Source organism: Drosophila navojoa, chromosome X (genome assembly GCF_054131105.1).
Source record: "Drosophila navojoa isolate 15081-1374.11 chromosome X, UAZ_NAV_1.0, whole genome shotgun sequence".
NCBI classification, from domain to species: domain Eukaryota; kingdom Metazoa; phylum Arthropoda; class Insecta; order Diptera; family Drosophilidae; genus Drosophila; species Drosophila navojoa.
In genome coordinates this window covers 3,461,297-3,474,686 of record NC_142895.1, presented here as the reverse complement: position 1 = coordinate 3,474,686, position 13,390 = coordinate 3,461,297, and the positions used below count along the sequence as shown (strand labels likewise).

The window sequence follows — 13,390 nt, the reverse complement described above, 5'->3', positions numbered from 1 at the left end:
ATGAACCAGTTCCGCTGAACCGTTTCAAGCTTGGTAAACAAACCAAGCAAATGAACTAGTTTTTGCATGAGGGAAATGGACATGGCTAGGGTGACCATTCGTTTCTTTTTTGTGTCAATTTCTTCTATTGCAACTGAAATATTTTTTTTAATTAACTATTTTTACAAGTTTAGCTAGACATAGAGCTAACAATATAATTACATAGTATTATTCAAATTATTTACTTGGATAGAAACCAGCGCTGGAGGCGCACGGATCGCACCGAGAGCAGCTCCAGGCAGAAGATAAGCGTGCTGAGCAGCAAACCAATCAGAATCATGATAAATATCACGTAGAGCTCCTGTATGCCAAATACTCGGGAGCTTAATTGCGTTGCACGGATTTGGTTCTCGTCTAGCTCCCAGCGCGCCCATATGGCCAGCAGACCCACGGAGCGCATCCACATGATCTCCTCGTTGAAGGCGTCGATCAGAAAGGAGTGCTTCCTCAGGTACATCGTCAGCTGCAGATCGATCACATCCTGCGCAATGATCTCAAAGTGATTCGCCTCCTGCTGCTGGGACTGGGCCTCCGCAGAGTACGCACTCAGCCGGTTGTACATGAGGAAGATCTCCTGCACAGTCGCTGCCACCTGACGCTTGTCCCGTGGACGCTCTGCCAGGTAGTGCAGAGGCTGCATCAGGCCGCCGCTGACATCGACCAGGTGGTAGCGCATCTGTTGCACCGTGGATATTTCGGAGAGGGCATCGTGTATGCTAGCCGATAGCACCACCGTATAGTTGTGGGCCACCAGCTCCTCGATGGACTGCGGCAGCCTGTTCAGCTGATGCGTGCGTATCAAATGGTAGAGCATGCCCTGGTAGACGGTGCGTATGAGCAATGTGTAGAACATCAACATGATGCAGTAGACACTCTTGGCAATGGAGCTCGACAGCTGCAGCATTGGCATGCCCACAAAGATTAGCTCCAGATTAAGCAGGATGGAGCTCTGCTCCCTCAACTGCAGCAGCCGATCCATAATGAGCAGCAACAGAATGGACATGGCAAAGACGAAGACAAGGCCCAGCCAAATGGATGTGGGATACGGATAGAAGAAGATGTCCAGGGAGCTCAGCTCATAGCTGGCGCTCAGGACACCAAAGCGAACGCTCGTCTGGTGATAGTTGTGGGTCGATGTGGCTGAGATGCTGTTGGCCACCGTCTGGCGAACGCCGCCGATGCACAAATCCGCTTGGTCGCTTTGCAGCTGGAAACAAAGGGTGGAAAGTATTAAAGGAGGAGGAGAACGTTTGGATTGATGGCCTTTACCATTTGTATCATTTTGTTGGCAAACAATTCCTGTCCATGAGGCAGCGGCTGCACTTGAATGCTCAAGTTGAGCCTGGTAATGAATGTCTGCAAGAGGCGACCCTCCAGGCCGCCCGTGATGCGCGTGCCCTCTAGCTAGATGAACGGCGGCATGTGCAACAATGCGGCACGCAGGGGGCAGCCATAGAGGTTGCGCAGCTTCGGCGGGAAGAGCTGGGGATTGAGCATCTGGCTGCCGTTATACCGATTGATCAGCTGGGGCGTCGTATCGGCACAGCTCTCGGGCCCGAAGGGCAGGTACGTGTAAAGCAAAATATCTCCATTGGCGCGCTGCACCTGAACGTTGCAATTGATGAGCTGGTGGCGCCAGCAATGCTCGAAGATGCGACGCATCTCGCCCTGTAGCAGACGATCGCGCGCTTGCAGAAAGATGTAATAGTACTCGTTGTAGTTATACTCCTTAGAGTAAGCCTCCACCTCGATCTCGGCAAAGGCCGCATAAGAGTCTGTGAAGATGAGATTGTAGTGCCGGCGACCCGGGATGAATTTTCGCAGCATGCCCTGCTCCACAGTGACTATCTGGAGCGGGGCTATGCCCCAGCCGCGAAACAGTATGCTCATCATTTCGTTGTAGAAGTTGCACGTATGATTGTTGCGGCAGCAGAGGGTCAGCACCAGCGACGGCGTCACGCTCATAATGTGGATGTGCACCACGTGCAGCAGAGCTTGCGCCACATACTCATTGATTTGGTTCATCTGCTGGCCGGACAAGTCCTGATACGACTGAAACAACTGTGATATGTTCATTTCCGTGCCGATGCTGAAGCTCAACTGGTTCTAGCAATCGCTTTGAGTCCGCTGCTGAAGCGCCAAAGCCGTGGCCAAAGTTTTGTTTATCTTTTGTCATTAAGTGAACTGTAAGTGGTTTATGATTAATGATGGGAAAAGTTTTTCAGGATATTGTGGATACTAGGTTCTATAGTTGTTTTGAGTTTACGTCATATTTCTCGCTGTTTCATTTTCATGTTGTGCCTTGCAGTTGATTTCGTTGATTTTACAGTTATATTCGAAAATTGCACTGATGGCTGCTCCTCGAGCGCAGCCAACTTGACGCTGTAAGGACTGCAGCGCTGCCAGACTGTTCGCCAACCCGTTTGCCGCCAAGTCATAAATTTGAATGTGAGTTTGATTTGAATGCAGACTCTCCAATTAGGCATATGCTCTTGTTTACAAATGCGACAAATTTATGTAAATTTTTTTTGTAATATATCAAAGTGTGGAATTTCATTGTCACGCACGAGCTTGGCTATTGTTATCGTCTGGGCATTTCATGACCTGTCTTAACTCGAGCATTGAATATGCCCCACACACACACACACAAGCACAGTTACTTTTTCCCACAGTTTTTCAAAGCTAATTATAATAACCGATACAAAAGATAAAACGAATATTTTTGAGACGCTTTTAGCTATGTGGGTCATTATGTAATTAGTCTGAGCCGCTTGTGGCACAAGAGAGAAAGAGAGAAAGGCAGAAAGAATGAAAGATGTATAGAGAGAGAAAAGGAAAGTCAGAGAGGGAGAGAATGAATGGGCAATTATATGAGTCTATGAGTCTATATGACCTCCACAAAGAATTAATCAGCTTTCGATCATTGTATACCCTTTAAAATATTGATATATGTGTATCTCTCGTCGTTTTCAAAAACTGCCTTCAAACGGGCATACCCCATTTCGCACAAGGCAGTTGAATGTAATAAAAAAGTGAATGTAAAGCCGCCACATTAGCAACATGTAAATAATAGACATAAAAACATGAAATGTTACTTCTCTTTCTCTCTCTCTCTTTCTTTCTCCCGTTTCTCCGCCCTCTCATTTCTCTTCTCTTTTTGGATATTTCTTTGCGCGCTAAACATGTTGAAATGAACAAAGAGGGCAGCGGCTGAAACACGACTAATATATACCCTGCATAAAAAGTGATTTTACCTACCCGACTTGTATATACCCTGTAAGCCGACTTTATTAGAGCAATTTGATAAAATTGGCCGTGCTCCAAAACGTCTTCTGACTGGCTGCCTAAGCATTGATATTCAGATATTACAGGGTATTTAAAGGGCACATCGGGTATGCAATTGTTAGGACTCTTAAAAACCGAAGCAATTACCAGTTTGCCTTAACAGCCAATAAAACACTAACCGCGGCTAATGAAATAAATGTGTGCTCTTGGGGGCATGCACGTCGAGCAGATACCCTGTAAATCTACTTTATGTAGCCATGCTAGACTGGAAATTACTGCTTGCTTACTGACTACAGTCTCGGTATGTAGATATTGGAGAGTTTGAGTATATATAAAAAAACGATATTTATCGATATTAAGTGAGTTATCGATACAATTATAATGATCAATTATTGGAACACTCACTAGTTGGCTGTTTTTTTCCTTACATGCATTCAAACCAATATGCCACACCTTAACCTTAGTCCACATTTTACAGGGTATAATTACTTAACACCTCTTTGTAAATGTGGCTGGCAGGTGCATGCCACAGGTCACAGGTGTCAACAGTGACAGCACAAAAGAGACTATGGCGGTCAATGGAGATTAGTTATCAACGCATATACCCTATAAATAATGTCTTTTATCATATTGTGATCATTGTATTGGACTGTATATCTATTTAATGGCTCTCGGAGCTGTCACATTGCCCAAGTGACTAAGAAAATTAGAAAATTATCGCGATTATTGTTTAATAGAGGAGAGTGAGGCCGGGAGGGAGAGAAGGGCCCAGCAGAGGAATAGGCGTGCCAAGAGCTGTGCTTAATAAACTTGTTGACATACAAAGATATATATGTATATTTGTTTAGTTTTCTTCTTTGTCTATTTCTTTTGAAGAAAGATTAAAAACTTTCGGCGCCGATGATGAAATGATGTAAGCGATAGTTGACGAAATCGGAACAAGGCGAACTACATGTAACCCGTTTCTATATACCCTGTACTATAGACAATCTGAAGGAGGTGTAGAGCCAACGAGGGACAGTCCGACTGAACTCAGGAACTGTAAAAGCTAGAGCTGGGAATTTCGATACGCGACCTCCAATTCCATACTCTATTATACCTAGAAATAATTGTAGTAGCTCCAAGTTGGGCACTCCCTAGTAGGTCGTTTTTAACTATATTTAATTGCATTTCATTTCGGTTATTCATTTGCAAATTAGTCACACGTCTTGACGTAAATTATTATTTAATTAAGCAAAAAAAAAAAAAAAAATAAAAAAAATGAAATAAATTAAATAAATATGCTTAACTACGCATTGTCACGTTCTTAACGCAGATTCTCGCATGGTGCGTGGGCGTAATAAAAGCAGAGGAAGAAGAAGAAGAAGAAGAAGAAAAGCACACAATAAACTGAACAAGGTCAAAGCTGAGTGTAGAGCTGACCCTGAAACTTGAGACAATTTACAAATGATATAATTTCATGCAAAGAGAAACTTGAACATCTGATGGGAAAACACATTTTTTAGCTTATTTTTAGGTATTTTACAGCACTGTAAAATTTTTAATTAATTATAAATCACATTTGTTGTGTCTAAAATGTATGTAGCATAAATTCGATGGGAAATAATTGAATTCTACAATATTTTTGTGTTATTTTACAACACTGTGTTGCTGAACATTTCATTGAAATCGATCTATGAATAATTTAAAATAATTTAAATCTGCAGTTAGGCTGAAGGATTTCTTATTTATTCATTTAAAGTTTTCTTTGCTAGTTTTACAACACTGATTTTGAGCTTTTCATAAATGAGATACACTTACGCCAGGGCAGAAAGCAAGCTCTAATTTATTGATGCAGATGACCGCGAAATTTCTATTCGAAGGGTTTTTCCTTGCGAATCGATTGCCCAACACTGGTCGTTGAACCTGCTATAAATCGCAGCTGCAACGGCTGCACTTGCTGCTGCCAAGTCAAGTGGCCACCCAGCGATTCACCTGACCAGACCAAATCAATCCAAGTGCAGCGCGTCATGAAAACTAAATGCGAAATCGCGCTGTCAAGTTCGTTGCCTAAGTCTTTCGTTTCTTTTCTCGTTTGTTTCATTTTCTGTGAATTGTTGCTGTTTTAATTGTTGTTGTTGTTGTTGTTGCTGGTCAAATGCCAAAAACACATTCATCGCTCAAGTGCTCATCCTTTCACTTTCCGCAGCTGATGTGGGTCAGCACTGTGGCCAGGATCAGCTTTCGCATTGCATAAGTAGGAGATAACGCTGCTGGATAAGAAGAAGAAGAAGCAGCCGAGGTGAAGGCAACAGAAGCCGACAATGTAGATAAATATGATTAATAATCCCCCTCAACGTAATGACATAATTTTACAGCCTCTTAAAACGCATCACGCGTCAGATCATTGGCCAGATTATGACAAGTGCCTTTCAGATATGAAACGGGTTCGTTATGGGAATATGAAAAAATATTTTACATTTATTTAAAGATAAATATTAGAAAGAGTGTAAATGCTACAATGATTAGATTTTATAATATTATAATAATGAAAAAAAAAAAGAAATTAAAGACTTACAAAAAGCGCATATACTACTCTGATAGCATACTATCGATAACTATCCATTATATACTGCAAAATAAAATCTGAAAAAAAAACGATAAGAGATTTAAAAATATACAAAATCAAATAAGACTTTTGGAACGTATTCGCAAAATATCGATTCCAGTCAAAAAATCGATAACAATCGATAACCATCCAAACTGTATGTTCAATAAAAGTCGAAAAATCGACAAGAGAATTAAAAATATATAAAATCAAATAAGTCTTATTGAAACATATCCCGAAAATTTCGATTAACGTCCCAAATCGATAAAAATCGATAACCACCCAAAATGAATGTTCGATCAAAGTCGACAATCAATAAGAGATTTAAAAATATACAAAATCAAATCAGACTTTTGGAACATACTCGCAAAATATCGATTCAAGTCACAAAATCGATAAAAATCGATAACCATCCAAAATGAATGTTCGATAAAAATTCAGAAAACTCTAATGATATATGCATGAATTAAATTTAAGTATACTCGAGTCCCGATAATTCGCAATGGCTAGCGGATCATTTATTTCGATTTACACAGAAATTTAAACTATCAAGAATTATCGAATTTTTTCCAAGGCGATAGAATTTTCTCGATTTATCGCAATACAGTTTATCAAAACTCGACTGTATTTGCATACACTTTAAAATAATGCAATATTAAGGAGTGCTTCCAGTACTACAAGTCCAGAATTCAGGCGATACTCCAGTGATATATTGAGCTCGAGTGAAATGAAATCGAAAAATGAAATGAAATGCAGTTGATTAAAGAACTAGCGATAAATACGTCCAGTTATTCGCCAATTTGATTTGGAAATTAGATTAAAGACGCGCCACACTCGTTCGATTTGCACTTTCAGTCGAAAGCGTATTTCACGTATTCCACACGGATGCCATTCGGATGTAATGCGTTCAGTGAATTTGTCTAATTGGCCATTCCGTTAGCGTTTCAATAATTTCTCGCACTTGCTCCACATGCGACTCCAGCGACTTCACACGCTTTCAAAATAAAAAGCGAAACGGATTGAGAAAACCCCAAATCAAATATGTATATATGTATATATCTATCTTTCTATATATATATATATATACATCCGACTTTGATGAGCTGCGCATGCTAAAGAGATCGATTGAAAGTCTGAAAACCAGAGTCAAAGTGAGAGGGGGCGTGGCTATGTTTCAAATTGCTTTTATTGGACGAGCGCTCCATTTGGCATAAACTTAGATAAACTCTACATGAATATAATATATAAAAAAAAAATCAGAGATATATATAGATATATATAGAATGAGATATTATAAATAGTTGTGAATAATTTAGTGGTAGTTGTGCGTGGGCGGCAAATAGGTGGAGTCGGGCTCGAAGATGGGCGTGGCCGAGTCACCAGACTGGCCAGGCGCGCCGTAGAGGACCGACGGACCCGGAGCCGCATAATCGTAGCCCGTTGCCGTGGGCGGTTGCAAATACTGTGTGGTGGGCGTGGCATAGTCAGAATAACCCAGACTCGACTCGTGCTTGGCGCCAAGGAAGGCGCTGGGCTTGAACGGCGCCTTGGCCAGCTCAGCGACCAGCTCGTTCTGATCCTCGTGCTGATGGATGTCCGTGTTGAGGGCCAGCGGCTTGCTGGCCGTATAGCTGAAGTGGCCCAGACCCTTGTGGCCGATCGCATAGGCCGGTGTCTGCTGCTCCGTGTGGCTCTTCTCCGCCGGCAGCTGTTGCTCATCGTGATGCACCTGCTGCTGCTGCTGATGCTCCTCCTCCGGCTGGCCGTGCTCATAGCCAGCCAGCAGCGGCACGCCGTAGCTGTTCAGCGGCTGCTTGGCATAGTGCTGCAGGCTGGGCGCCTCATAGTTGTAGCCCAAATGCTGTTCATGATCCAAAGCGGGCGCAAAGCTCAAGCCGTGGCTGCTGCCGCCGACGCCGCCGCCGCTGCCGCCGATGCTACTGCTGCTCAGACTAAGTGGATGGCCATGACCAAAGCTGATGCCATGGGAGGATGCTCCGCTGCCGAGGCTGCCGAGACTGCCAAGGCTGAGGCTGTTGCTGCCCAAGCTTCCGCTGCTGCTGCTGCTGCTACTGTAGCTGGGCGTGGTCAGCAAATAGGTGGTGCTGCTGCCGCCATGCTGCTTGTGCGAGCCGCCGCCCAGCAGGCTCAGGTAGCTAGAGGCACCGCCATGGCCCGAGTACTTGTAACCACCATGACCCTGTTGGCCAAAGCCATGAGCCCCGCTGCTGCTGCCGCCGCCGCCGCCGTTGCTGGTGTGCACAATGTAGGTCTCCACCTTGGGCGGACGCTGATGATAGCTGGGACCAGGGCCAGCGGCAGCTCCGCCAGCCAGGCTCGAGGAGCTAATGTACACGGGACGTCCATGACCATGGTAAGAGCCTAGTGATTGATATGTGTGCGGCTGATGGCTGTAATGATGATGCTGCTGATGACTGTGATAGGGATGATGATGATGAGGCAGCTGCGGCTGCTGATGATGATGATGAAGCGGGCCCTGATGGCTGCTGTCCGTGTCAAGGCTGGCAAAGTCAAAGCCGCTGCTGGCGGCCAGCCCATTGCCATGCAACTGGGCATAGGTGCTCTCATAGCCGACCGAGCTGGCAGCGGGCGGCAAATATTTGTGTGAGGGCCCATGATAGAGGCCGCTGCCGAAGCTCAAGCCAGCATCGCGCTTCAGCTTGGTGGACTGGACTTGTTTTTGCTGCGGCTGTTGCAACGGCTGCTGCTGCGGCTGCGGCTGCTGCTGCTGCTGTGGCTGCTTGGCGGCGGCAAAGGCGCACAAAGCGCAGATGAAAAGCGCGCGCGAAAACTGCATTAAAGTGAAATTGAAATTTTTCATTTTTAATTTGTATTGCAAATTCGGCAAAGCGTTTAGAAATTTATGTGATCAGTGCGCAACAACAGTTGCGGTATTTGGTATAAATCTCTAAATACTTTTCAAGGATTAAACGCGTTAGTACATTATTTAAATTTCATTTGTCGTTTCACAACACTTACAGCGAACTGCATTTTCGGGGTGCACGTCAAAAAATACCAAACAAAAAATTAAAGCTCAGCAAATGCTGGGCTGATCTTTTTATATCCTTTCGTTCACTTGCTCTCTCTCTCTCTCTCTAGCTCTTTCTTTCTATCTTTGGCTCGATCTAAGTCGCGTTTATTCCACAAGCGCAGCGCGTCGAATGTTGACGACCTCTGCGCCGGCCAACCCTTTTATACGCGGCCTCTGCAGCAAATCGCTTGTCATTGCGCACGTCTGCGCTGGCGTCGCAGCTAACTTGACGCAGCGGCGTCGGCGGCGATGCGAAAAGCGCCAACTCGACGCGGCATATTTGTTGCTGCCCATTTTGCATATGAACTAAACCGATTTTTGGCTTTTGCTTCGCTTTGGTTTACCGCTAACCGTCTCTTCTTACTCGCACTCGCACGCGCACTCTCACTCTTGTTTGGGCCGGTGTGTGGCGCACGCTTGGCGGACATGACTCTGGACCGTTGCCTTGGCACAGTGGGGCATCATTAATTGCGTCTGTTATGAATGCTTATTCTACTTAAATATAAGTTTAGTTAGTTGTGATGCGTTTTACAATATATATTTACATGTTGTGTGCTTTTGTCTTTCTTTTTGAGAAGACAAAAGTTACTTTTTGCTGCCACTCACGCCGACTCACTGCATATTTGATTCTGTTTTGCCGCAGTCACGTACCACTGTGCATTGCGGCTGTTGCATTGCCTCCCGTTCGTTCGCCTCAAGTTCAAGTGACACATTTGCCATATCGCATGTCTCAGTGCACAGTGCCTGTCTCCCTCTTGCACACACGCCCTCTCTTTAAGCTGGTGCGTGTCTTTCATTTCATCACTAACCAGAGAACACATAGACCGGACACGTAGTGTAAAGTGTTTTGCACACTTTTTTTTTGACATTACGACCCACACCACTTCGTATTTGCTCGGCTCCTCACTTTTAGGTTCAGGCTACTAAAATATTCGAGAGCACAATCATTTTGCTTCTGGCGCTCGACCAAGATGGTCGATGGTTGAACAAAAGATCCCTCTGTGCTCAATGTTTCCCTTGCTCTCTCTCTCTCTCTCTGTGCTCTTTGCTCTCTCAAATGTGTATATGTGTGTATGCATGTGAGCACAAGCAGCAGCTCTGAGCTGCCAGCTCACGAAAATTGAAATTTCTTCGCAGCAAGAACCCATGCCTTCCCTTCTGTGTGAAGAGTATACCGAACTATTTAAACCGTTTGTCAAGCTCGTACAAAATCTGTATATGTGTTTTCGATATTATTTGTGGAAAGGGTATGAAAGCGTTGGTGCTCATAGTGAAAATGCTTTCGCGACGAGCCTGCACGCACACACTCTCCCTTGCTACATGTATTATGAGAATTTATATGTCTGTGTGCGTAGCTCTTGCTGCTTGTAGCAATTTTAGGTCCCAGCATTTGCATTTGGTTGATCTTGAGAAGTGCCTCACACTTATATGTACATATGTATGTATGTATGTATGATTGTGTGTACGCACGGGGCGCGATGTATGCCTATGTGCCCTTACATGTGCGTTTGGGTGTGTGCATGTGTGTAAGCATGGGACGTGAACATTGGTGTGCATGTGTGTATGCATGGGACGAGAACATTGGCTGCCTACCTCAACTAAGAATTGTCTGAATGATTTTGGGCTCGAATTGAAGAGGCGCGCTTATACATACATACATATGTATGTATTTATATAAGTAGCTGATTAACTAAAGTGACAAGTGCATATGCCAATTCTTTGTGGCACTGTGACCGTCGAATAACTCATACTGTATGTGTATGTGTGTAGTATAGTTACTGGCGGGTAACTCGCGCTTATATTTAAGCACCTGGATTTAATTTTAATGATCGGGGGTTGGCTATCAGAAGGAATTAAAAAAAAAAGTTTAGTACCTTATTTGGCTCAGTATACAAATGGGATGCGATTTTCGATCCCTTGTACCTGTTCATATAGTTACATACATATACAGGTGCATGCCAATAAAAAAAAAACTTCTAAAAAGAATTGGCATATGCACTTGTCACTTTAATTATAAGCGCGCCTCTTCAATTCGAACCCAAAATCATTCAGACAATTCTTAGTTGAGGTAGGCAGCCAATGTTCTCGTCCCATGCATACACACATGTACGTCAATGTTCTCGTCCCATGCATACACACATGCACACCAATGTTGACGTCCCATGCTTACACACATGCACACACACAAACGCACATGTAAGGGCACATAGGCATACAAATGCTTCTACAAGTGATATTCCACAATTGTGGGCATCGCGCCCCGTGCGTACACACAATCATACATACATACATACATATGTACATATAAGTGTGAGGCACTTCTCAAGATCAACCAAATGCAAATGCTGGGACCTAAAATTGCTACAAGCAGCAAGAGCTACGCACACAGACATATAAATTCTCATAATACATGTAGCAAGGGAGAGTGTGTGCGTGCAGGCTCGTCGCGAAAGCATTTTCACTATGAGCACCAACGCTTTCATACCCTTTCCACAAATAATATCGAAAACACATATACAGATTTTGTACGAGCTTGACAAACGGTTTAAATAGTTCGGTATACTCTTCACACAGAAGGGAAGGCATGGGTTCTTGCTGCGAAGAAATTTCAATTTTCGTGAGCTGGCAGCTCAGAGCTGCTGCTTGTGCTCACATGCATACACACATATACACATTTGAGAGAGCAAAGAGCACAGAGAGAGAGAGAGAGAGCAAGGGAAACATTGAGCACAGAGGGATCTTTTGTTCAACCATCGACCATCTTGGTCGAGCGCCAGAAGCAAAATGATTGTGCTCTCGAATATTTTAGTAGCCTGAACCTAAAAGTGAGGAGCCGAGCAAATACGAAGTGGTGTGGGTCGTAATGTCAAAAAAAAAGTGTGCAAAACACTTTACACTACGTGTCCGGTCTATGTGTTCTCTGGTTAGTGATTTCATTTAGGTTTTTGGTTTTATTTTTGTTTTGTTTTTATTTTGTTGTCAAGCTTTCCCAGTCTTTTGGCTTATGCGTGAATTGCAATTAATTCCAAGTAACATTTTGATGAATGTGAGTGCGGATGACAGGGCGCACCCCACCCCACAGCAGCCGCTCTCCCTTTCCCTCTCCCACGTCCTTCTGTTGCTGGCGCTGGCTGCGTTAACGGTAATTTAACCGCTTTACCAGTGGAACTGTTGTTGTTGTCGTTGCTGTCATTGCCATTGATGATGAATGTTTTCATTTGCTACTGTTGCTGTTGCTGTTGCTGTTGCTGTTGTTGTTGTTGTTGTTGCTATTTTGTCAGCTGTTGCAAATTTGTAACAGATTGTGTTTGCCTTTCGTTTTTGTTTTTGTTATTTCCTTCAAACCACAATTTAGTTCGGGTTGCCTGTTCTCGTAATCTTCCCCCTTTTAATTAAACTCTTTGCGACAATGTCGTAATAATATTTCTTGCCAAGGCCTCGTAATCCACTTGTCACAAACGATAGCCGTTAACCGTTAACCGTTACTTGGGCCTGCTCCCTGGTTGTGTCTTATATTGATGCATTGCCATCTTTGATCAGTCAATCATTTTATCAATCATTCAGCCAATCAATTAATGATCTTCCATTTGCTGTTAATAGACCCAATTAGCTTTACGAGTCATACACTTTGATGGAGCCTTTAAGGCCTCTTTCCCAATTGGAGGCTAGTCGAAAGGTCTTCACTTAGCTCGCTAATGCCACTAATCGAGCTCATTAGCGAATTACGTAGATTAGGATCGCTTGAATCGCAATGCCCTCAATCCGTACTGCTCTTCAATTGGATAGTAGATATATGATAGATGGGGTCCATACCTCAACTGGACTGTAGAGCTGATCACAGATCGTTGGGTTAGGAGATGTGATAGGACATAAGATATTCAGATGAATGCCTAATTTACTTAAGTTTGAGATATTGCAATCCGACTTGACTGTAACAGTAAATAAATATAAATAAAACTTGTTTGGGATTTCCAAATTCTATCTGTATCTGACATTTCTTTAGGTTTGTTATGAGAATCAAATGATGTATAAGAGGAGAGAAGCTAGCGATTAGTTTTGCCTGCGGATATTTTGCCTATAGCACAAGCTGATAAGGAGCTCTGATCATATCAGATCATATTATGAGAGGCGAATAGATCAGGTAGTTTAATCATGACTGATCTATATAGGAATTCTTTTCATTCATTTCAGTAGGGGCACCAGAACTCTCCAACTGAGCAGATCTTATCAGCAGTAAGAGTTAGATTTCAAATAGATCTAGGTTTCGATCTCTAAGATCTCTAAGATCTCTTACTACCAACCTCAGTTGGTAGGCAGATTGTTGTTATATATATTACTGATATAGTAAGATACACATTAATGCATGCAAGTATAACAACAACAACAATTAACCAAGTTATAGCACCCACTATTTGGTACGCCTTTCC

At 43.4% G+C, this 13,390-nt stretch overlaps 3 protein-coding genes across 3 annotated transcripts; all 3 read right to left on the bottom strand.

Moving 5' to 3' along the window:
* Positions 1-146: 146 nt before the first annotated feature.
* LOC108656296 (uncharacterized) lies at positions 147-2,407 on the bottom strand. The gene is made up of 2 exons (XM_018108321.3): positions 1,309-2,407; positions 147-1,246 (listed from the first exon to the last, which is right to left on the bottom strand). The coding sequence occupies exons 1-2, from the start codon at positions 1,318-1,320 to the stop codon at positions 221-223; spliced, it is 1,038 nt and encodes a 345-aa protein (XP_017963810.2). The 5' UTR covers positions 1,321-2,407; the 3' UTR covers positions 147-220.
* On the bottom strand, positions 1,444-2,115 carry LOC149090529 (uncharacterized). The gene has a single exon (XM_089263518.1). The coding sequence runs from the start codon at positions 2,113-2,115 to the stop codon at positions 1,444-1,446; it is 672 nt and encodes a 223-aa protein (XP_089119644.1).
* Positions 2,408-7,079: 4,672 nt separating the features above from the next.
* LOC108656300 (uncharacterized) lies at positions 7,080-9,243 on the bottom strand. Its single transcript, XM_089264232.1, has 2 exons — positions 8,912-9,243; positions 7,080-8,723 (listed from the first exon to the last, which is right to left on the bottom strand). The coding sequence occupies exons 1-2, from the start codon at positions 8,921-8,923 to the stop codon at positions 7,224-7,226; spliced, it is 1,512 nt and encodes a 503-aa protein (XP_089120358.1). The 5' UTR covers positions 8,924-9,243; the 3' UTR covers positions 7,080-7,223.
* Positions 9,244-13,390: the final 4,147 nt, after the last annotated feature.

Excerpts from the sequence above, each read along its gene's own strand:
- LOC149090529 (XM_089263518.1), bottom strand. The coding sequence starts at position 2,115 with ATGAACATATCACAGTTGTTTCAGTCGTATCAGGACTTGTCCGGCCAG.